At 57.6% G+C, this 21941-nt stretch overlaps 3 protein-coding genes across 7 annotated transcripts; 1 reads left to right on the top strand and 2 right to left on the bottom strand.

Moving 5' to 3' along the window:
* Positions 1-674: 674 nt before the first annotated feature.
* PGAP3 (post-GPI attachment to proteins phospholipase 3) lies at positions 675-13919 on the top strand. Of its 5 annotated transcripts, none has more exons than XM_032319972.1 (8): positions 676-928; positions 2157-2254; positions 3246-3398; positions 11890-11952; positions 12581-12643; positions 12936-13123; positions 13428-13632; positions 13803-13919. In XM_032319972.1, the coding sequence occupies exons 1-8, from the start codon at positions 748-750 to the stop codon at positions 13815-13817; spliced, it is 966 nt and encodes a 321-aa protein (XP_032175863.1). In that variant the 5' UTR covers positions 676-747; the 3' UTR covers positions 13818-13919. The 5 variants fall into 5 exon arrangements, with proteins under 5 accessions (XP_032175865.1, XP_032175863.1, XP_032175866.1 ...); XM_032319971.1 differs by having other exon boundaries at positions 677-928; positions 12581-12642; positions 12969-13123; XM_032319973.1 differs by having other exon boundaries at positions 678-928; positions 12581-12642; positions 12987-13123.
* A 2091-nt stretch (positions 13920-16010) lies between these two features.
* Positions 16011-18025, bottom strand: PNMT (phenylethanolamine N-methyltransferase). Its single transcript, XM_032319976.1, has 3 exons — positions 17374-18025; positions 16607-16814; positions 16011-16518 (listed from the first exon to the last, which is right to left on the bottom strand). The coding sequence occupies exons 1-3, from the start codon at positions 17573-17575 to the stop codon at positions 16077-16079; spliced, it is 852 nt and encodes a 283-aa protein (XP_032175867.1). The 5' UTR covers positions 17576-18025; the 3' UTR covers positions 16011-16076.
* A 1405-nt stretch (positions 18026-19430) lies between these two features.
* TCAP (titin-cap) lies at positions 19431-20681 on the bottom strand. The gene is made up of 2 exons (XM_032319980.1): positions 20534-20681; positions 19431-20290 (listed from the first exon to the last, which is right to left on the bottom strand). Exons 1-2 carry the CDS (start codon positions 20641-20643, stop codon positions 19897-19899), a joined length of 504 nt encoding a protein of 167 aa, XP_032175871.1. The 5' UTR covers positions 20644-20681; the 3' UTR covers positions 19431-19896.
* Positions 20682-21941: the final 1260 nt, after the last annotated feature.

Here is a 21941-nt window from a genome sequence, read left to right as displayed (position 1 = left end):
GAAAACATACCACTTTTATCTTATATCACCCTGCAGGTGTTACCACTCTCAGAAATGGTGTTTAAATTGAGACTAGAAGAAGAAGTAGTTGTGAGAGTATGAATGATAGAGAGGAAGCAAAACCAGGAGGGTTGACAAACATGGCCCCTTGGGTCTAGCGCAGGGGTCAGATCATGCAGGACTTGTGGAATTATGATTTTTATCCTGAGGTAATTAGGAACTAGTAAAGCATTTAAGAAGAAAAGTCTCGCGGTCAAATTTGAATTTGTTAACGGAACGCGGAGTCGATGGGGTCAAAAGGAGGGGGCAGGGAGACTCGTGAAGGGGCCCCTGCGACTGTCTCGGCGACAGATGATGATGTCTTTAAACCAGGGTGGTGCCAATGGAGAGAAATGGACAGTTCCAGGTCCATTAGGAAGCGAAATTCGACGGGGCTGGTGACGGAAAAATAACCATACTTCATAAAAGAAAGCATAGAGAAGGAAAAGGACGCATATTGATAAAAGACCAGTTTATTTTGCTCCTTAACCCACCTGGCGTCCCCCTTCCCTTAGCCCTGTCGCCTCGATATATAGAGATGACAGTAAGACGAGGGGCGGGGCAGGAGCCCACAGAAATCCGGGCACTTTTATATTTAAGGCGGGTGGACGTCACCCGAGAGCAGAATACAGAACACAAGGCACTTCCGGTTACTCCGGAAGTGAAGACTTCTAAGCTCCTCCGCCGGCGGAGGGCCAGGTTGAAGGGATGGCTGGGCGGACGGCGCGGCTGGTGCTGCTAGCTGGAGCAGCCGCGCTAGCAAGCGGCTCCCAGGGCGACCGCGAGCCGGTGTACCGCGACTGCGTGCACCGGTGCGAAGAGCGGAACTGCTCGGGGGGCGCACTGAGGCACTTCCGTTCCCGCCAGCCAATCTACATGAGTTTAGCAGGTAAGCCCCACCCCGCGGAAAGCCCCGCCCCTCAGCCTTGGTTCCGCCCCCTTGCTCCCCTAAACCACCTCTGAACCTTCGTTTACCCCTTCTCCGTTATGAGTGTGAATGGAGCCCCAGGTTGATCAGAGCAGCATCAGCCAGTCTTCGTTACTTTTTTATTTATTCAATTAGGTATTTATTTAATATTCCTGGGAATTGGCCCTAGAATGACACTGAAATTGGACCCAGTGCCCTGGCATTCGGGGTCATAGTCTTCACGGGAACATTAGCCTTCTCCAGCCCAAGGGAGAGGATGATTTGAGTCCTAAAAGACCCCTAAGTCAAGCAATAGCGGCATATGGAGGAGGAAGGAATCATTCTGGCTTTGAGACTGTAGGGGCAGTGATAATCCTTGGAACTTTCTTCGAGGGAAGGGCTTCAGGATGGATACATTAAATTTGGACCTGTGGCCATTGTGGTCAGCTGGTGTGTGACAGGAGTCACAGTAGGTCCGGTCATTTTCACAACCCTTGAAGGTGATTACCCTTCACCCAATTTTACAATGGGGAGACTTGGAGAGGTTAAGTGCCCTGCCCTAAGTCACGCAGGCAGAAAGTGGTAAAGCTGAGTTTCCAGTTCTGGCCTGTCTAACTACAAGTTTGTGCTCTTTACTCTGCCTTTGCATTCCAGAGGGAACAGAGAGAATGGAGGCCCTGGGCAGATGTGAGCATCTCCGGTAGCTTGGTTTACTCAGGGAGCAGGGTTCGGGGTGCCTGAAAAGAAGTATGGAAAATAAAGTTGGATAAGCAGTTTGGGGCCTCAGAAGTCAGAGGGAAGAACTTGGGCTTCCTTCATTTTCATGTGAGCGGGGTAAGATGGCAAGAGTTCCTCCCTGGCGAGTGAGACCAAAGCCTGAGTCCAGCAATAACAAACATAGCCCACCTATCCCGTGATGAGTCTGTCAGATGCCAAAGTTCCCATCTTGGTGGAAGGAGAAGAGAAGAAACATCTCTGCTCGCAGCAGACCCCCATCCTCTAAAACACACCCACATACACACACCTTTCCTTTATGTGTGTAGCCCACCGTCTCTCATACAACCAAGTGGGAAGCTAGAATTTTGAGATTTCATCTGGTTCTCTCCAACCTACAGGCCCTCTTAGCCTGGATTTGAGTTTGGGTCCCATTTGACCTCTCTCTGTACCTCCCATGATGGGGAGTTCACCGGGTCCCATTTCTGTGTTTCAGGCTGGACCTGTCAGGACGACTGTAAGTATGAGTGTATGTGGGTCACTGTTGGCCTCTACCTCAAGGAAGGTCACAAAGTGCCTCAGTTCCATGGCAAGGTGAGTTGGAGGGTAGGGGTAGGTATATGGTATATGGTGACAGTGCTGTAGGAGAAAGATACCCCTGAGTCAGGCAGTCTGAGCTATGGGGTGATATGGGTTGGCATTTAGGGTCAGTGCTTATTCTCAGAATCTCTGGTTTTCATATTATCGGATGGAACCAGTGAGTCTTGGCTCTGGATTTGGACTTAGAAGGTCTGGGAAGCTTTGTGACCTCAGAGAGTGATGGTGGACTTCTTAGGGTGGCTGAATGTCCATCTTGCTACAAGAACGAATTTCCTGACCCCACTGCCCAGCATGCTTTCTTCTGCTTCTTTAGTAGTATTCTGGGTTAAAATAGTAATACCCCCCTCAGATTGCTAATGCTTTTTCTTTTCTTCTTCTTTTTTTTTAAATTTAAACTCAGCCAACGTAGAATACATTTTTAGTTTCAGAGGTAGAGGTCAGTGATTCATCAGTCACATATAACGCCCGGTGCTCATCATGTCACGTGCCCTCCTTACTGCCCATCACTCTGTTTCCCCATCTTCTCACCCCCTCCCCTGCTAGTGCTTTGTCACCCAATAATAACCTTGTTCTAGACTGTTGAAGTTGACAAGAATAATTCTCCCCAGTTAGTCAGAATAAGCTAAGGCTCAGAGGCCTGTGGTCAGTGGTAGAAGATGGACAGATTAGGACCTCAGGTTTCTGGATGGCGAGTCTATGCTCGTTCCCCCAGGCCATACTGAGCCACCTACACTGGCCCACGTGGTCTTCCCAGAGACCAGGCTTACCAGTTCTGTGAATCCTGGCCCCACAGAGGGAGGACCTTCAGCTGGGGCCTGGAGGAGAGCGCAATGACCCAAACAGGGACTGGACCTGAGGCTTTGGCCAAGGTCCAGAGCTAAGGAACCAGCTGAAGACCTGTTGATGTGGCATGTCAAGGAAAAGCAGGTCGGGCTGGCTAGGGGTTGCTTGCCCCTCAGGCCCCCTCCATGTGTTCCCTTTTCAGTGGCCCTTCTCCCGGTTCCTGTTCTTCCAAGAGCCAGCTTCTGCCATGGCCTCTTTCCTCAACGGTTTGGCCAGCCTGGTGATGCTGTGCCGCTACTACACCTCCGTGCCAGCCTCCTCCCCCATGTATCCCACCTGCGTGGCCTTCGCCTGGGTAGGTAACTTGCCGGGACTCCTGCCCTACACCCTCATCTAGGAAGGAGGAACTCTTCGATCCCCATTCTCACCCAACAGGGCTTGCCTTCCCCTGCCTTCCTCGGTGCTTTCCAGGTCAAAAACTGCAGCTGTGGGTGCTTAGGTCTAGGGAGAGAAAACAGGGAGGTCCTGGATCAGACCTTACCTTTCTAGCAGAGTCTTAGGCCAGGCTGTTTGTGGGGGAGGGAAGGAGGAAGAGAGAGAGGGAGGGAGGAGAGAATTTTGTCCTGAGGGCAGAAGCCACTAAGAGACCCAGTACGGCAGTTTACAAGCACAGAAGGGACAGGCGTGGTAGGGAGCATGCTTGTAGGGACCCCTCTGGATGAGTCCAAGCAACCCTCAGTCCCAGCCCAGGCCTGGAGGTATGGCAGCCACAGGACTCCATGCAGAGCTCAGCCTGGTCTTAGACCCTCCTGGAGAAACTGAAATATGTCCCGTGTGAGTTTCCAGAGTAGTCTTGGAGCTTCACAGTGCAACTGGGCAGAGGAGCCAGCATCAAGGGCGGGAATCATGTGAGAAGCACGGACTAGGGTACAGCTCTGCACCATGACGACCTTGGGGAGGGTGTGAGAGTAAGAGGCTGCCCTCAGAACCCCCACTGTAAGCTTCTTGCTCAATCACCTGCCTGCCACCAAAGCAGCCATTCATTTGTGTATCGAGCACCTCCCATGTGCCCAGCACTCGGCTGAGTGCTGGAGATCCAAAAGTGTATAAAAACAGGGGGCATCTGGCTGGCTCAGTCGGAGAGCGTGCAACTCTTGATCTCAGGGTCCTGAATTCAAGTCCCAAGTTGGGTGTAGAGCTTACTTAGAAAGACAAAGCAAGAAAAGCAAAAACAGTTTCCTGCCCTCCAGCCATAACCACACAAGCACACAACTGAAGGTAAAAGTGTAAGTCTGGAAAAGTGTGGTGGAGGATATGTGTGCTATAAAGGCGTGTGAGGGGGCACTGGACCAGACCAGTGCGGGGCAGTCAGGGAGGGCTTCCCGGAGGACGTGGCTTTGGAAGTAAGATCAGGATGAATGACTGTTAGCTAGGTGAATTCAGGGATAGTAGGAGGAGTCATCTACACAGAAGACGCAGAATGTGCACACACAGAAGAGAGAACCTGAAAGGCGGGGAGGCCTGCCATGCTGGAAGCCAGAGAGTGGGTGCGAGACAGGTGGCAGGTGGGCAGGGAAGGGGGCCAGCCCGTGGAGAGCCTGGGGGCACATTAACACTTTCAATCTTGACTCTCTCTAAGCCTCAGGAAGCCCTGAGGGTCGAAGGGGAGAGATTTCAGGAGTAGATTTGCTTGGAAAGCTCATTTTCTGGCTATTGTGGTAGCAAATAGATTAGAGGGGGTAGGAGTGGCTGCAGGGCCTAGTAAGTTTTAGCATCCGGCACAGTAGCGAGACTGGGGTGGGGCATGGGTCTTGGGAAGGGAGATATTAAAGAGAACTAGTTTGAGCTATGTTTTGAGGTGGTTAACATTTTTTTAAAGATTTTATTTACTTGTGAGAGAGAGAGAGAGAGAGAGAGCGTGCACCCACCACGTGCATGACTTAGGGACAGGGGTAGATGCCGAAGGAGCTTCCCTGCTGAGCATGACCTGGGCTGAAGGCAGACGCTTCACCGACTGAGCCACCCAGGTGCCCCAACATTTTTTTTAAATTTCTTTCTGGGGCAACCGGGTGGCTTGGTTGTTAAGAGTCTGCCTTCAGCTCAGGTCTTGATCCCGGGCTCCTGGGATCGAGCCCACATTGCATCTATCTCCGCCTGCTCAGCGGGGAGCCTGCTTCTCCCCCTGCCTCTCCACCCTCCCCCCGACCCTTGTGTTCCGTCTCTCACTGTCTCTGTCAAGTAAAGAAATAAAATCTTTTAAAAAAAATTATTTACCGGGACGCCTGGGTGGCTCAGTTGGTTAAGCAGCTGCCTTCAGCTCGGATCATGATCCCAGCATCCTGGGATCAAGTCCCACATCGGGCTCCTTGCTCCGCAGGGAGCCTGCTTCTCCCTCTGACTCTGCCTTCCACTCTGTCTGCCTGTGCTCGCTCTCCCACTCTCTCTGACAAATAAATAAATAAATAAAATCTTTAAAAAAAAAAATCATTGGGACGCCTGGGTGGCTCAGTTGGTTAAGCGGCTGCCTTCGGCTCAGGTCATGATCCCAGCATCCTGGGATCGAGTCCCACATCGGGCTCCTTGCTTGGCAGGGAGCCTGCTTCTCCCTCTGCCTCTGCCTGTGCTTGCTCTCGCTTCTCTCTCTATGACAAATAAATAAATAAAATCTTTAAAAAAAAAAAATCATTTACCAAACACATACATAGCTCTTACTGTATGTCAGGTACCATTCTAAGCATTTTATAAATATTAATCTCATTAACCCCATAATAAGCTTGTGAATAGGTGGTACTATTACCCTGAGTTTACCGCTGGAAAACCAAGAACTGAAAAAGTAACCTGCCCCAGGAGCCGGGCTTTGAACCCAGGCTGAGTTTGCACTCGTGTCATCTAGGCCAGGCCGATGCGCCACTGGCAGGAGGGAGGAGAAGGGGTCTAGGATGGAGCCCCGAGGGCCCCCAAAACATGAAGTTCAGACAAAGCAGCATGAGCCAGCAACAGAGACAGGAGTGGCTGGAGGGGTAGGTGGGGAAACTAGGATACTGTGTGGGTAGCCCTGGGACAGGAGCAGGTAGGAGCAGGTAGGCGGTTCTCTGGAATTCTGCTGGACAGTCAAGAGACCTGAAGGACACCCCTACATCTGGCCACCTCAAGGTCTCTGAGGACCTTGGGAAAACTGGTCATACTAAGGTACTGAGAAGTCCAGGCTGCGCCTCAGACTTAGGAGACGGGGATTGGAAGGAGGGCAGGGGGGAGGCTGTTAAGTTTCTGGGAAATGTCGACCCTCCCTAATATTTTCTATTTAACAAATATCCATAATAACTGTTATGAATTACGTAATAGACGTTGTCCTAAGTACTTTACGTATATTTTCTCATTCAATCCTCATGTTACCACTGGGCGCTCTGAGCAAGGCTCAGAGTGGGAAAACCTGGTCCAAAGTCAGCAGCTCACAAGTTAGTGACTGGGGGAGACAGGCTGGCACAGGACCGTAAGAGGGCTTAGCTCCTCTTCTGGGCTCTTTCCGTATACCAATAAATGTCTGTTGAGCATTTGCTATGGATAGAGACTGGGGTTAGCACTGGTGAGAACTGAGGCTCCTGCCCCAAGAAGCTGAGCCCTGGGGGAGGTAGGTGCAGGTGTGGCTGGCCCCGGAGGGCAGAATGTGGGCAGAGCCCTGGCAGCAGTAAGGTCAGGAGGGAGACTACGTCCTTTAAGTGGAGAAGTCCGTCAGAGAAGCCCCGAAAGGGGACAGGCTCCATTGGGGACTCGCAGGCCTGATTAGGCTTAGACACATACACGTGAAGGGAGAGGAGCTTGGATTTCTGCATCTCGGGCTGGAGGCACGGCAGAAGCAGAGGGGCGGAAAGTGGGGGCAGTGGGACAGCCACAGGCAGCCTTGAAAAGGTCAGCGGGGCACAGTGTGGCTGGGTGGAGAGGAGAGGAGGGAGAGGTAAGGTGGCACAGAGAGGCCCCGAGTGCTGGGGGGCAGGGATGCTTGTGTAGGCCGGGGCCTGGCATCCTCTTACCCTGTCCTGGCCATGGGTGGCCTGGAACCACCACTTCCTGTTTAGGCCGCTCTCAGAGGAGGGAGCTTGGTCCTGGCCAAGAAAGCAGGAAGGGCAGAGAAATTGAGGAGGGTACACCTGTCTCCTTTCCCTGGGGGTTCTTCCAGGGTCACTGCTGTCTGGGCCCACAGCCTGCACCACCCCCCCTACCCCCACCCCTACTAAAGAACGCTGGACAGCCCTGCCTGACCTCTCTGAACAAAGCTGAGCGCCGCCTTGGATAGACCCATGGGTCTTGGGGGAACTCAGAGGGTCCCAGCCTTTGCCAGAGGTCACATCACAACTCTCGTCTTGATCTCCCTGATTCTTGGATCTTTGATCTCGCTGGTATCTGCCACTCAGCTTCCTTCTCGAGGAGGGTCAGGCCTGCTGGTATCCCGCAGTCCAGTCTACTGAGAACACTTAGGACAGAGCAGGGGATGTTAGGTTGAGAGAGGGCAGATACCTGGGGATTGTGCCTGAGGACATCTTTAGGATATGGGGTTCTGGAACATGGAACCCCCACATGCTGGTACTAGGTCCTCGAGGGAACGGGTCTCGGGGCCCACACTCCCTTTGATTTTACGCTTGATCTTTACACTTGATCTTTAGTCCCGTGTGCTTGTGTTTACAGGAGGGAGGGATCCTGAGCTGAATGGAGGGTGTGGCGGTGGACTTTGTCTAGGGCTGGGTCTTCTGGAGCGAGTGAGGCTCCTGATTGCTCTTGGGGTAGGATCAGAAGGCCTTTTTCAGGTTAAGTCTTGGGAGAGTTGTCTCTGTCTTTTACCCCTGGGAAATGAGGAGCTGCTCCCCAAACAGGGCTGGCGAAGCTTTGGCACAAGGGAGTAATCTCTGCCTTGACATCTGGTCCTGGCTTGGGCTGGACAGCCAGGCTTTGGGAGAGCTTGCCAGAGCTCTTTGACTTCTGGAAACTGGGGGTGCCTGCTCTCTGCAAAGCCAGGAGGCCAAACCAGTTCCCCACCTTTCGTCTAGTAAGGAAAGGTCCTCAGAAGTAGAGGGGAGGGAGAGAATGAGGGGCCAGGAGAGCCCAGACTGTCCCTGCAGGTTGATGGATGGAGGTGGGGACTGACTGTGTTCTGCCTCTGCTGCAGAAACCAAGAGAAGAGACAGGTTGAGCCTGCAGCAGAATGATGGTTAGACTTCGGGAAGGACTTCCCACTGGTCAAACAGAAGCCAGTGCAACAGACAAAGGCAGGAAATCAAGGAATCCTTTTTGATGGTGGAAAAAGCGATCTTCCCCCCCCATCTCATCCGCCTCTTCCCCTCTTCCCTCTCAAGAGGGAGGTGGGGAAGGGCTGCCCTGCCTGAGGCAGGGGGCGAGACACTGTGGCCTGTTGGGGGGGGGAGGCCAGGATGGCAGCAGGCGTCATATTTAACATTCTGCCTCCCCCACTTCTGAGACACCAAGCTATTTAAAGAGCCACATGTCCCCACCGTCACGGTGTCAATGACAAGCCCTGAGCACTGGGGCTTAGCACTGGGGTCAAATTCCTGACAGATCTGGCTCATTTGGCATCCAACCAGTTTCACGGCTGTGATATATTTGTCTCAATTTTCTTATTTTCCGACAGACTGAAACAGCCTCCTGCTCTCCCTCCCGGAGCCTTCCCTTTCCCCCTCTATTCCCCCCCTTGTTGGCACCCTGCCCCTGGCCTCCCCCTTTCCTCAGTGTTTACACAAAGCTCCCGGTGCCTGCTGGGCAGCCCAGCGCCTTCCCGGCCTGGCTGGTTGGCCAGTTACCATCGCCCCCACCCCCCCACTTCTACCCAAGCTTGGCGGAGGAGTCCGGGAGCAGCCACACACTTGTGTCTCTTGGAGCCTCTCCCTTCCTTCCATGTCTGTCTGTCCTTTTCACTTGAGTCTTGGTTACACACTTCGCGTGAAAAGAAATAGTATCTCTTCCGTGCATGGTGGGGGAGACTGACATTTAGGGACCCACTGTGTGCCAGTGGCCACAGCAGCACCCGTCCAACAAGTGGCTTCTCTCTGCCAGGCATTCTGCAGACAGCACCTTCAGGACCCTCTCGTGCACTGGGTATCCTTATTAAGCCGCTCTGGTAGATGAGACAGCTGAAACTCAAGAGATTTTTTTTTTTTTTTTTTTTTAAAGATTTTGTTTTTATTTATTTGACAGAGAGAAATCACAAGTAGACGGAGAGGCAGGCAGGCAGAGAGAGAGAGAGGGAAGCAGGCTCCCTGCTGAGCAGAGAGCCCGATGCGGGACTCGATCCCAGGACCCTGAGATCATGACCTGAGCCGAAGGCAGCGGCTTAACCCACTGAGCCACCCAGGCGCCCAAACTCAAGAGATTTTATTGGTTCAAGATCACAGAGCTATTTAGGGACTGAGGCAGAACTTGAACTCAGGGCCCATCTTATTATGGAGGCTGTGGACATTCTGCCCCCAGCATGAACAGTTTTGGGGGAGGGGTCACCACAGGGAGACCACCTCTTTTCTTCACCTGGACTTCTCTGGCCTTTGGGGAGAGCGGAAGGCAAACTTGGCCTCTTTGGCCTCAAGTCTGTGGAGAGATGTGAGGGTCCTATTCTGTTCAACAAATTGGGAAGAAACGCCCCATCATGTTTGCCCTGTCTTGGGCTGTACACTGCACTTGTATCGCTCATTAAATCCTTGTGAATACTATGATCATTCCCATTTTACAGATGAGAAAACAGAGGCCCAGCAAGGTTAAATAACTTGCCCAAGGACACATGGGAAATGCAGAGCCAGGATTTGAACCCTGGCAGCCTAACCCTGGGGGCTGCATTCTTTTTTTTTTTTTTTTTAAGATTTTATTTATTTATTTGACAGAGAGAGATCACAAGTAGGCAGAGAGGCAGGCAGAGGGGGAGGGGGAAGCAGACCCGGGCTCCAACCCAGGACCCTGGGATTGTGACCTGAGCTGAAGGCAGAGGCTTAACCCACTGAGCCACCCAGGCACCTCAGGGGGTTGCATTCTTAATGACACTTCTCTCCCAAGTCTGAGGAGAAGGTCAGAAGAGGAGTCCCTCATAATGGGACAGGGTCCCCCGGAGAGAGGACTTTTCAGGGGTGCAGAGTCCAGGCTTCAGGTGGGGGTCTGTAAGTGGAAGGCCCCCCGGAGAGGCAGTTGAACAGGGCACCCGGCGACTCTCACTCTGTTGGTGGAGCTAAGCCCTGGACCCATAATGTCCCCCAGCCCAAGAACCATCACTTAGCTCAGTCCTCTCCCTTTCTGCTGTGGGGAGAGGGAGGCCTGGGTGGTTGCCAGCCCCTGCCACTTTCCCCTTCACCTCCCTCTCCTACTGGCTCCAAGGCCACTGTCCTCCCCGAGGGCGTCCCTATTTCTGGCCTGCCCTGGGTCCCTGCCTCCAGCCCCAAGTCTCCTCCTCTCCCCACGCTGACCCTGAACATCACAGACCTTTTGGGAGCAGTGTCTGAGAAGCCACTCCATGCTGTCCCTGCCTCCAGGCCATGCCTCTTATACCATCTCTGGGGAAGGGTCATGGGGACTGGATGGCCATCTTCAAAAGAGCACGCAGCCTGGCATGGAATAGTCCCCTGATGTCGGGGCTGGAGAGGGAGGAAGGGTCACTGAGGTTATGCCCTGATGAGTCACAGGAGGAAGCTCAGGCCGAGGGCAGGGCCTTTGTCCAGGTCATGGGGAGCATAAGCTGAGAGAGAGAATCAGCATAGGACCCAGGCCAGACAGGCTTGCATGGGGCTACCTGAGCCTCCAGAGACTTCTACTGCTGACTGCCTTTGCAGAGAGCCTGGCCTGCCGCCACCCCCTTTGCTTTTCCTGTGCTCTCATAAACTCCTTTGGGCCTGCAGTAAGGGACCCATCCTGCCGCCTGGCCTTCCTGCTGCAGGACTGGGCAGAGAGGCATCCTCCCTGCCAGTTTTCCTGCTGCCCTGGACCCAAACGAGCAGCTCCTGGCCTTCACCCATCTCAGGCAGGCTTGTTCCCCGCCTCAAGGGCACCCCTCCCTATCTCCAGTGCATCCCAGGCCAGACCTCTGGCCGCGTTCCCTTTGACGGGCTGTGCCTGGTTTTCTAGTGTAGGAGTCTCCCCACCCACCCCCAAGCCCACCCTTTTCTCCATGATCTGGGCATCGACCATGGGTACCGCCCCAGCTCCCACAAGATCTAGGATTCATTTGCAAGAGGTTTTGTGCTGTCTCCTTGCAGTTAATTGCCAGGGGAAAGGCCCCAGACGTGCTCCTGGGCCCGTGCCCACCACAGCCCCTCCAGCCTTCCGCTCCTCCCAGAGCTTGGGAGCAGCAGACACTGGTCTGGCGGGTTGGGCCGGCCCACCCGGGAGGAAGCTGGGCTCCCCAGGCCAGTCTCCTCCGTAGAGACTTGGCCCCAGCGGGATCAGCTCGATCTCCCTGCCTTGCTTGCTTTGCTCCGGACACGCCCCAAGCTGGCTCGAGCCCCTCCACCCCACCCACTTCATTCCCGCCCCCAGAGGCTGAGGTCACCAGCTCCCCTGGCCCGGGCGGGGCTGTCATCACCTGCCGGTTGGGGGAGGAGGCGAGGCCCCCCGGGGGCTGTTGTCTTAGTGATTGAGTAAGCAGGGAACTTGGCTCTGCCAGAACTGGTTCCTAGGCCAGGCCGGAACCTGTGGAAGCCCCAGCCCCCGTGGCCTGGGGGTCAGGGTTGCAGCTTGGTTGAGGGGGGCGGCCCGCTTTGGAGGCAGAGGGAAGCATATTTCTGTGCTCCAGAGTGAGACCCATGTGGGTGCCCTAGGGCTTCTCCCCAGCTCAGGACACCATGCTTACTAGCCCCTCTCTGCAGGTCTCCCTCAATGCTTGGTTCTGGTCCACAGTATTCCACACCAAGGACACCGACCTCACAGAGGTGAGCGCCCCTTCTGCTCCCCCTCATGTGTGGGGCAGTCCCAGAGGAGCCCAGAAGGGGTTGAGGTCTCTTTAGGTTTCCTAGGGACTCCGATCACAGAGCCCTTGCTCCGCCCCAGGCCCTTTTAACCTCTTCATGCACCTGAGCCTCCCTTGACCCTTGGGAGGCAGGTGTGAGCACTGGCTCTTAACTGATGAGGCAGCTGAACCTTGGAAAGGCTCAATCGCCTGCCCAAGGTCCCCCAGCCAATGAGGGAGCCACCAGGACCTGGGCCCACAGCTGTGGGACTCACCTGCGCTCTGCTTTCTGTGGCGTCCTGGAGCCCTGGCAGGCACCTCCCCAATGCCCCCAAAGCCTTGCTGCTGTGGACATTTTAACAAGGTCTATAATGTGACTACAGGGATATGACCATTAAATTCAGGAGTGAAACAGCGACAGACAGAGGGTGCTCGAGACATTGACACTGCCCCCCAGCACCCCCGCCCGCCACATAGGCCTAGGACTTCCAGACAGTGCCTCTGCCGCCCCACCTGGCCCCCTACGCCCCATCAGTGCTGGGTCCTCTCGGGGCCCTGCCCACCTCCCTCTCCCTTATGCTGGCCCCTCATCCAGCTCTCCCTGTCCTCAGAAAATGGATTACTTCTGTGCCTCCACCGTCATCCTACACTCCATCTATCTGTGCTGTGTCAGGTGAGCCCATCCTGGCCCCAGTAGGGGCAAAATCGGGCACTGGGGGTAGAACCGGGTGGCCTCCCCCATCCCTAGGGGTGTTTCCCCCCGGGGCCTTGCAGCCCAGCACACTCAGGCACGTGCGCCCATACACACACACACCCTCCGGGCTGCTCTGGATGGGGACTCTGGGGTAGAGCAAGTGGCCCTGACTCTGTCCAAGGAGCAGTTACACTTGGTCCCAGGCCCCTGGAGGAGGAGGGCAGTGGCTTCCCCATACTGACACCAGGGTGAAGGGCTGCTTAGGGAATGCTGCTCTGGGCACGGGCCACCCTCCACCTGAGCAGCTCTGGATGGCGGGGCAGGACGGTGGGGCTGCAGCACCCAGCCGTGGTCAGCGCCTTCCGGGCCCTCCTGCTGCTAATGCTGACGGCGCATGTCTCCTACCTGAGCCTCGTCCGTTTCGACTATGGATACAACCTGGCGGCCAATGTGGCTATTGGTGAGGCAGGAGGAGGGACTGAGGCCCCGAGGGGTTGTGGGGAAAGGGGGGGGCACCTGGACCACGTGTAAAACTGCTGGCCTGGGGTGCTGGTAGGGATTTGGTGGTGTTCCTAGAGAAGGTTCTAGAGAGGCTCTTAGGGTGGGGGAGGGGGAAAGAACTTGGGGTGGGAGAGGGGAGGCTGGGAGGAGAGTCGGAAGATGGCCCTGGGGTCAAAGAGCATGAGGACAGGGGAGGCTTCGTGGGGGTCGGGGCAGAGGGAGGTGCAGGCAGTGAGCCTCTCCCCACCCCAACCCGTGCGCAGGCCTGGTGAACGTGGTGTGGTGGCTGGCCTGGTGCCTGCGGAACCAGCATCGGCTGCCTCACGTCCGCAAGTGCATGGCGGTGGTCCTGCTGCTACAGGGCCTGTCCCTGCTCGAGCTGCTCGACTTCCCGCCTTTCTTCTGGGTCCTGGATGCCCACGCCATCTGGCACATCAGCACCATCCCTGTCCATGTCCTCTTCTTCAGGTGGGTGCTACTTGCTGCCCAGTGGGCCCCTTGTTTGCGTCCATCCTCACTGGCTTCTTGGAGGACACTAAGGCCTCTGTGCACGGTTCACGCCCTGCTGGCTTGCCCATGCTCTCCCCATGGGGTGCTTTCAAAGCTGGACCTCAGCGGGCTCCTCCCTCTGCCCACAGCTTTCTGAAAGATGACAGCCTGTATCTGCTGAAGGAATCGGAGGCCAAGTTCAAGCTGGACTGAAGGCCCTGGGAGTGGGTCTGCCCTGCCGGGGATCCTGCCCTCTCCCTGCTGGCTTCCCTTCTCCCCAGAATCCTTGAGACGACTTTTGTCTTTTAGCATCTTGAATTTGGACATGAAGGGTATGGGCCCAGAATCATGTAACTGCCCATCACCTCGCTTGCCCCAACATGGCCCTCACAGATCTCAGGTTCTGTTCAGGCTTGGCCTGTCAGCATCTGGGGTTGGAGCATGGGCAGCGCCCCTGGTTCCTGGAGAACTGGAATGGAACTGTGTTCTTAGCTCCGCTGAGAGGGGAGCTGCCTCTGCTTCCCCATCAGCCTCTTTCTCACATCCCTCAACGCCTGGGTGCTTCCCACACCTGTCTGTCTCGCTGGGAGACAGGCCTTTGGGAACACAGCGGGGGTTCCCCCCTTCTCTTACCCCTGCCCTCCTTCAGGGCACCACTAGGTGGCAATAGACTCTTGCTCTTTGGCTGCCCAAGTTTCCTGGCAGGTCTCTTCCCCATGGGATCTTGAGGGACCAAGCTGCTGAGATAGGCGAGTGGTCTCATCCAGACTGTTGCCTCCGCCAGACCCCCAGAAGACCTCACTGCATTCCGCCTTTGGGGCCACAACCCCAGAGAGCTCAGGACAGGAGCCTGTCTGGCTTTTTGGCTGGTCTCCTGGTCAGAAGCCTGCACATGAGTGTGTAAGGGAGTGTGAGCTAGACTGAGCGCATGCATAGGTGACAGTGTGGCGGGCACAGGCCTGAGTGTGTGGGCTGCTGGGTGGGACAGTGGGTGTGAGCACGTGTGGAGAGTGGGGAAGGTTGTGAGTGGTTTGAAAGTGTGTGTTGCAGGACACGTGGGTGAGTGTGGGGCAGGGCAGTTTGCAGAGACTGGGTGTGAGGTGAGTGTGAGTGCCATGAGTGTGCCACGTCGGGGTGGGGGGAGGTTGGAGGAAAACAGGTGCTCTGGTCACCACCACCAACTGTCTACTGCGCACAACTCTGCACGGAGCCCCAGGCCAGGCCGAGAGCGCTGATGTCCTCAGGGGCTGGCTTGGTGGGGTTCAGCTGTCCAGACTGTATGTGTGTCTTCCTGTCTGTTGCCCCCACTTTACAGTCACCGTCCAGATCTCAGAGGACCCGCACACAACTCAAATCACCCTCCAGAACCAGCCTCTCTGGAGGCCGAGGGAGGAAGGGCCTCTCCAGCCTTCCTGTCCGTCTCCTCTCCTAGGCTTGGTTGGCCTCCCCCTCTCCCCATGCCCTCCCTACTAAGCCTCTCTGTCACAGCCTGGACCTTGGGGGGCAATCTGAGGGAGGAGCGGTGAAGGCCTGTGGCTGGGTCTGGTTTCTGGCCTTCCCAGAGGCAGGCAGGGGCCATGCTGTATCTGTACCCCAGTAAAGGTGACCCCTGCTAGCTGCCAGCAGCCCGAGTACATTCTTGCTCCGCAAGGGTAGCATGTGGAGCTCCAGAAACTTTCCATCCAAAGGCAGTCTCTGTGATTGGAGCAGGGAATCTGGATTCTTGTTCTTTCCCAGCCCCCTTGTCCCTCCCTGGGGTGTAGAGGTGCTGTGCTAGGCAGACTTGGGTGGCCTGTGTTTCTTTTGATATTGAGAACTATTTTAAGATAGGAGGGTAGCAAGGGACATTCTTAATAAACCAATTCTCAGCCTCACCTACCCTTGTTTAGCTCCTTTGTGTGAGTAGTGTGGGCCGGAGGGAAGGAGCACACAGCTGGCTGGAGGCAGTAGGCAGGTGGGGTCTCTACCTAGGCACGTGGGGGTGGGGATGGTGGGGAGCAGATGCAGAGCTGGGGGGAGTGCTCTGGGGGAGGGAACTGGTGCCTGGATTGTCACTCCCTCCCCCTGTACTCTCTCCTTCCCTTCTGGTCTAAACTAGGCTCTGCTGCTGTTTATTACTTAACCTTTCTTAGCTTCACCTGCAAACAAGACAATAGGACCTGCTGAGTGTGAGGACCGAGTGTGCCTGGCACACAGCAGATGCTGAACGAGCTCCCTCTGGCCTTGGCTTTCCTTAGTTTGGGAAGAATGAGTGGTAAAGAAACCTACTGTCATGGAAGCTTCTGGAAAAAAAAGGCTAGGGTTGGTGGCTTCCACAGCCCCCCAAGCCCAGAGAGAGCCACAGACAAAGCTCATGCTCAGCAGGAGGAACTTCTTTATTATGTGCCACCTCACATCACAGGGGATCTGGGTGCACTGGGCCATCACATTCCCACCTTCTTCTGGGCCCAGGCGAAGAAGATGCCCTTGACATCGTCAACCCCTGTCTGAAGGCAGGCAGGCATGACGTAGGTGCGCAAGTCCCGCACCTCATAGCCGCTGCGGACCAAGGCCTCCATGACCTCCTCCTTTCCCACGGGCACCACGGCCAGCCTGGCCTCCCCAGCCAGGTACCATGACTCCTCCAGGGCCCCGATGAGGAGGAGGTGCCCCCCAGGCCTCAGCAGGGTGGTGATGTGGTCCAGGGCCCTCTGGAAGCTGGCAAGGTCCGGGCTCACGGCCTCCAGGCAGAAGGTAGAGACCAGGGCATCGGCAGGCAGGGGCGCCGGGCTCCCAGCACCCAGCGGCTGGGGCTGGTGCACATCGATATGCAAGACCCGCTTCACCCTGGCTCGCAGCTGGAGCTCCTTCTCCTGCCAGGACTCCCTGTGCCGGGGCAGGACCAGGGCTCAGGGCCACCCCATGCTCAGTCCTCGGTTGCCCCCCACCCGTGCCGCACGGGCAGCCCCCTTACCCCTTGCCCTCAATGAGGCAGACGTGCCGACTATAGGTGCTCCAGTCGAAGGCTCCTGGCTCCTCCCGCAGCCAGAGCCGCAGCTCCTGGCGGTTCACCTCCAGAAAATCTGTCAGAGTGATGTCCTCAAAGTGGGCGCAGGCGCTGAGCAGCTGGTATATGGTGGGGCCCGAACCAATGTCGATGAGGCTGTGTCCTGACACCTCACCTGGAGTGGGGGGCAGCGGAGGGGGGTCCTGTGCCAGCCCTGTCCAGGCTCCCCCGCCTCAGTCCCTCCCTCCCTGACCAGCTTCTCCCAGTTGTTCTCCCTTCCTCCAGAAGTGTGCCTCTCTCTGGAAAAAGCATTAGCTAACCTGGGTCTGAGTCCTGGCCCTGACGCCGACTGGCCGACCTTGGGAAAGGGACTGAACCCCTCTGAGATTCGGTTCCACATCTGTACGACCGTCCCTACCTGTGAGGCTTAGGTGGGGAAGTCCTAGGGTCCCTGGCAGTTCTGCCAGGGGCCTCTCTTCCCTCTCCCATCTCCGCCTCCCTCTCTGTCTCCGGAGGTCTCTGGGGTCTCTTTCCTGCATCTGCTATTTCACCTCCCAATGCCCTCTCCGCCGGTCTCTCCTCTGCGCCCTAAGAGATACTGCTGCTTTTCCTCTTCTATTTTCGCCTCTTAACTACCTATCGCTGCTTCTTGGTTCCCATAGGGCTAGCGCACGTATCCCCGTTTAGCTCCCCGATGCCTTCTTGTCCTCCAGGCCTCAGTTTCCTGCGCTCACCCGTGGCGAAGGTCTGCGCCAAGCATCGCAACTTCCAAGGCCCCACGCCATCCGGGCGGCTCAGGTCCCCCCGAGGGGGCGCGTAGTTGTTGCGGAGGTAGGCGTGGGGCTCGAAGCGCTGGTAGGCCGAGGCGACAGCCGCCGGGCCCGGGTCCGAGTCGGGGGCCATGCCCGCAGCGGGCTTCGGGTCTGCCTTGCTCATGCCGCCGCCGTCGTCCGCGCTGTCCTCTCTCGCCTCGCTGCCCCTTTATCTGCTGCGCGACTCCCCGCCCGACCCTCCGCTGCGGGGGTGGCGGCCGCGCCAGGAGCAGCCCGGGGCTCCGCGCTGCATCTCCCCCACCCCATCCATCTCCCTTAGTGTCCGAGTAGCAGACACTCGGGGCGCGTGGGGGGCGGCCCCGGCCTGCCTGCCACACCCCACACCCCCCCACCCCGGCCCCGGCCCCGCAGCTGCTCCCGCCGCCCCCCTTTGCCTCACCGGACCTGGTCCAAGCCAGCTCCGTGCCCCCAGGACCCTTAGATCCCTGTCTCCCCCACCCCCACCCCGGACCGCGGCTCCTCCCGTCGCTCTCCGCCGGCTCCCCAGCCATTCATTCACCCGCTTCCCCCACCACCCCACCCCTTCTCTCTGGCCAGGGTTCGAATCAGCCCCCTCCCCGCGCCCTCGTCCCGCACCCCGGGCACAGCCCCCGCCCCGGGCTCTCCTTCCTCGGGGACATCCCGTCCAACATTCACACCTTTCCCTGGTTAGGTCACCTCAGCTGCACCCCCCCGTCGCCCCTCCTCCAGCCCTTTTCCGTCCTTTCCTACCAATCCCTGTCCCCCAGGGCCCTCCACCCCCACTTCCACCCCGGAAAGGACAGTCCGTTCTGGCCTCTGTCGCGGTCGCCCGGGGGCCCCAGAGCGGAGCTCCAGCCCCGCCCGGCCGATGGCACCAGCGATAGGGGATGTGAGCGAAGCTAATGCACTTAACCAGCGGAACAGCAGGGCCTCCCCGCGGCCCCTGCGGGCTCGGAGCCGCTTATCTGGGGGCTTCCTAGAGCAGAAGGCTCGGGTCGTGTTGGCCACGGCCTTGCCCTGGTCGTGTGACGATGGGGAGGGCAAAGGGTGCAGGCGTTCTCCCCGTGTCCCCGGGCCCCAGAGGGCGCAGGCTGGGCTTTCTGCACCAAGGGATTTAGGGTTACATCAGTCTGGGGTCTCTGACCCCTCTCCTCCCCAGCCCACACTGCATTCCCCTCTTGGGGAGGGGGCCAGCCCAGGTTTGCAGGTCCTGCGTGGCACTACAGGTCAAGATGCAGGGGTCTTCCCTCCTATTCCCCCAGATGGGAGGTGGATTCCATGGGGCCGTCTCCGTGGTCTTCCTGGAGTTGGAACGCTCCAGGCCAGTCCACTGTTGCTCTGCCCGGGTGAGGCTACCAGCCCCTGTCCAGATGGGCCCCTAGCCTCTTCTGTGCCCTCACCTGTGTGCCTTCCCTGGCCCCCTACCTTGTCCCAAGGGGAACGTGTCTCCTTGTTGAGCCAGCTAACCAGATTGGGACAGGAGTCACAGCAGCTGTGGGGGTCACAGACAATAACCTGAGTCTCTACTCGCCACAACCCACCCCGGGCTCCCTGGGCAGGGAGGGTAGAGTGCCTGACCCCCGCCAAGGATTGATTCTATCTGGGTTCAGGTCTGAGACATAGGTCAGCCTTGGGTCAGTGACCCCATTCACACCCTTAGGTACAGCCAAGGACAGTCCTGGTGCCAGCCCCCTCCATCTACTCCATGAAATCATTTAAGCAGGCCCTGGATGCCAGCTGGCCTGCTGGGCACTGCCCAGTGCCAGGGAACTGAACACAGAGGCCAGGCACTGACAGCAGACCCATGCTGGACAGACACCCTGTTTACAGCTCTGTCCTGTCTCCCCCACCCCCACCCAGCATGGAGTGTACCCGCTAGCTCGGCCATATTTAGCTCAGTTGCAAGGCTTATTCCCAGAAGTGAGCATGGGTGGTGGGGGGGTTAGTGGACACCAATGGGCTGGCCCCCACAAGGAAATAGACTGGAACAAGAAAAGTCTGGAACACAACTGAGCATTTATTGCAGCGCTAACAGAGGATGCTGGGGGCTCCACTCGGCCTCTGCCTTCCTCACATCCCTCTCACTCCAGTCTCCTCCAAGCCTCCTTCCTAGAGCATTCCAGATCCCCTTTTCCTCGTCCTTCTCTGAAGCTGGAGCCTGGACCAGGGTCACTCCCCTCAGGGACCTCTGTCCTCACCAGCATCTTTTGTCCTTTTTCCTGGGGCTGGGGATGTTTGGCTGTGCCAGCCCCCAGCTCTCCAGCCTTTGTGCCCACTGTCTTTGCTCCCCTCCCTTTGGGAACTCAGGGGACCCAGGCATCCTGGCCTCTGGCTCCCTCCTCCCCTAGCCCCCAACTCTGGGCAAACTACAAAGCGTCCATGGCCAGCAGCTCCCCTCCATGGTACTAGCCAGGAAGGGCCCAGCCCACAGCAGGCACATTAGAGCCCGAGTCACCATCTGTCTCAGCCTCTCTGTGCTTCCTGGGACATGGAGCGGGACAGGGAGCGACGCAGGGCGCCGGGCTTGCTGACAGGCACCACAGGGGGCAGCTGCTTGGTGATCTCGGCCACGTCCTGGCGCTCCACACACTGGCCACCCAGGGCTGTCTCCAGTGCCAGCAGCTCCCGCAGCTGGGTGGGGGTGTCCTCGCGCTCCTCCTTGGCGGCACCCATCTTGGCGGGGGTGAAGATGGGCAGTGGCAGCACGCGCTGGTAGGGCAGCAGATACTCCTGCAGCCCATGGCCGAGGAGGCCCATCCGCATCACCAACCAGGGAGAGCGCTGCACCAGCGCCCGGCACTGGCCCTGCCGGTGGTAGGTCTCATGCCGCTCGGTGTCCTCCTCATGCAGAGAGCAACTGGGGAGGAGAGGGCACGGTGGTACCGAGCTCCTGAGATGTGCTACCCTCCAGTCCTGAGCGGGGCAGAAGGCTCCCTGGGGCTTGCCAGGTCCTGGGGTGCAGAGTGACTCCACTCTCCCTACTGGGACCTCTCCTAGTCCCCACTCCCCAGAAACTTCTGCAGGGCTTTGTGCTCTGATCCCCTGGGGCTCAGGAGGGGTGTTCTCGGGGAGAGGGGATTCCCAGCTGCGTGGCACTCACCCCTCCTCAGGCCGCGTAGACAGCGTCAGGTCCTTCCATTCAGCCCAGAAGGCTTCTCGCCGCTCACGGTCCTCCTCGGACACCTGGCAGATCAGCTCTGCAGTGGCCATGATCAGTGCTCACTGGCTCTCAGCTCTGCTCCTCCCAGGCCCTTTAAATAGCCCCCTCCTCCACCTCCTCCAGGGGCTATTTTCAGCCCCTCTGGCGTCAGATGCTATAAGCAGAGCCAAGGCTCACTGATGGGGGACTCTCGGCCCAGGGTGGGGGTGGGGGTCCCTGGGCTCCAGCCGCCGCCTGGGGTCAGCAGTCAGCTTCTCAAGAGATCAAGATGCTCCACTGGGGGCAGAGGTCCTCAGAGTGACACTTCCAGGTGTGTGACACTCCTTTGACACCATCTGAGACCAGGCACATGCCCAGCCTCGTGCCACCTTGGCATCTGCTCTCTGCCCCACCCCTTCCCTCTCGCCCAGGGAGGGCAGCAACCTGTCTGTAAACAGAGTGGGCAGCGGCAGGAATTGAGGCCCTCTCTGGGCTCTGTACCAGGCCATCGGGTCCTGCTCCCACAGCTCTCCTCTGCCTGGGACCAAGGGCAAAGCCCCCGGGATCTGCACCAAGACCTGGTCCTCAATGGCCACCACTGCACTGGCAGAAAATGACTTGGTTAGCTCCACACCTGGGACCCCAGGCATGAGCCTTTGCCAGATGCTTTCCTTTCCGGTGGCCACAAGTCAGAGAAATGGCTTCCCAGTGGCCAGTCAGGGTGGAAAGAGATGTGGGAGGTGGCCCCCAGCTCTGTCCCCAGCGACACCCCAGGGCAGGTGCAATGCAAACCCAGGGGCTCTGATGAGTGGCAGTCAGATCTGGCTCTGCCCCCAAATCAGCCATAATAAGCCTCCGTGCCCATGGGGCAACCTCTGTCCCTCTCTGAGCCCCATTTTCTGGCCACAAAGTCCTGAGCAGCTCTACTGGGCCACCTGGGAGGGGCCTGGCTCTCCAGGGGAGCAGGACAGCTGCTGGGAAAGCCAGCACCCAAGGGGGACAGCTCACGGTGCAGGAAGCTGGCACACAGGGCGCTGGGCATGGGGCCGGGGAGGGATGGGTCATCGCCGAGGAGACAGACACAGCAAAGGGCGCAGGAATAGGCCATACAGGAGCTGAGATGAGACCCTGCGGGAGGTGCAGAGCACCCAGCAGCTGGGAAGGCCCGTAGGTGCCCACCCAGGGCAGAACCACATCCTCTTGATTACTGAAGCACTAGCTCTGATTCTTGCTTTAATCTCAGGACAGCCCTCCTACATAAAGAGTCTCGTCTTGACAAAGAAGGAAACAGAGGCCTAGAGAAGATCTGCCCAGGGTCACGCACCTGGCCAGACCAAGCTAGGATGCCCTGCCCATGTCCTGGCTCCAA

This window comes from Mustela erminea, chromosome 18 (assembly GCF_009829155.1).
Source record: "Mustela erminea isolate mMusErm1 chromosome 18, mMusErm1.Pri, whole genome shotgun sequence".
Taxonomy (NCBI): domain Eukaryota; kingdom Metazoa; phylum Chordata; class Mammalia; order Carnivora; family Mustelidae; genus Mustela; species Mustela erminea.
This window is presented reverse-complemented; position numbering and strand designations above follow the sequence as displayed.

Bases quoted from the DNA above. Each gene is read 5' to 3' on its own strand.
- PGAP3 (XM_032319971.1), top strand. From the start codon at position 748: ATGGCTGGGCGGACGGCGCGGCTGGTGCTGCTAGCTGGAGCAGCCGCG. The intron at 12,643-12,968 runs GTGAGCCCATCC...CCACCTGAGCAG, and splicing joins ATCTATCTGTGCTGTGTCAG to CTCTGGATGGCGGGGCAGGA. The intron at 13,124-13,427 runs GTGAGGCAGGAG...ACCCGTGCGCAG, and splicing joins GGCGGCCAATGTGGCTATTG to GCCTGGTGAACGTGGTGTGG.
- PNMT (XM_032319976.1), bottom strand. From the start codon at position 17,575: ATGAGCAAGGCAGACCCGAAGCCCGCTGCGGGCATGGCCCCCGACTCG. The intron at 16,815-17,373 runs GTGAGCGCAGGA...CCCCCACTCCAG, and splicing joins GGCGCAGACCTTCGCCACGG to GTGAGGTGTCAGGACACAGC. The intron at 16,519-16,606 runs GTAAGGGGGCTG...GCCCCGGCACAG, and splicing joins TGCCTCATTGAGGGCAAGGG to GGAGTCCTGGCAGGAGAAGG.
- TCAP (XM_032319980.1), bottom strand. From the start codon at position 20,643: ATGGCCACTGCAGAGCTGATCTGCCAGGTGTCCGAGGAGGACCGTGAG. The intron at 20,291-20,533 runs GTGAGTGCCACG...TCTCCTCCCCAG, and splicing joins TCTACGCGGCCTGAGGAGGG to TTGCTCTCTGCATGAGGAGG.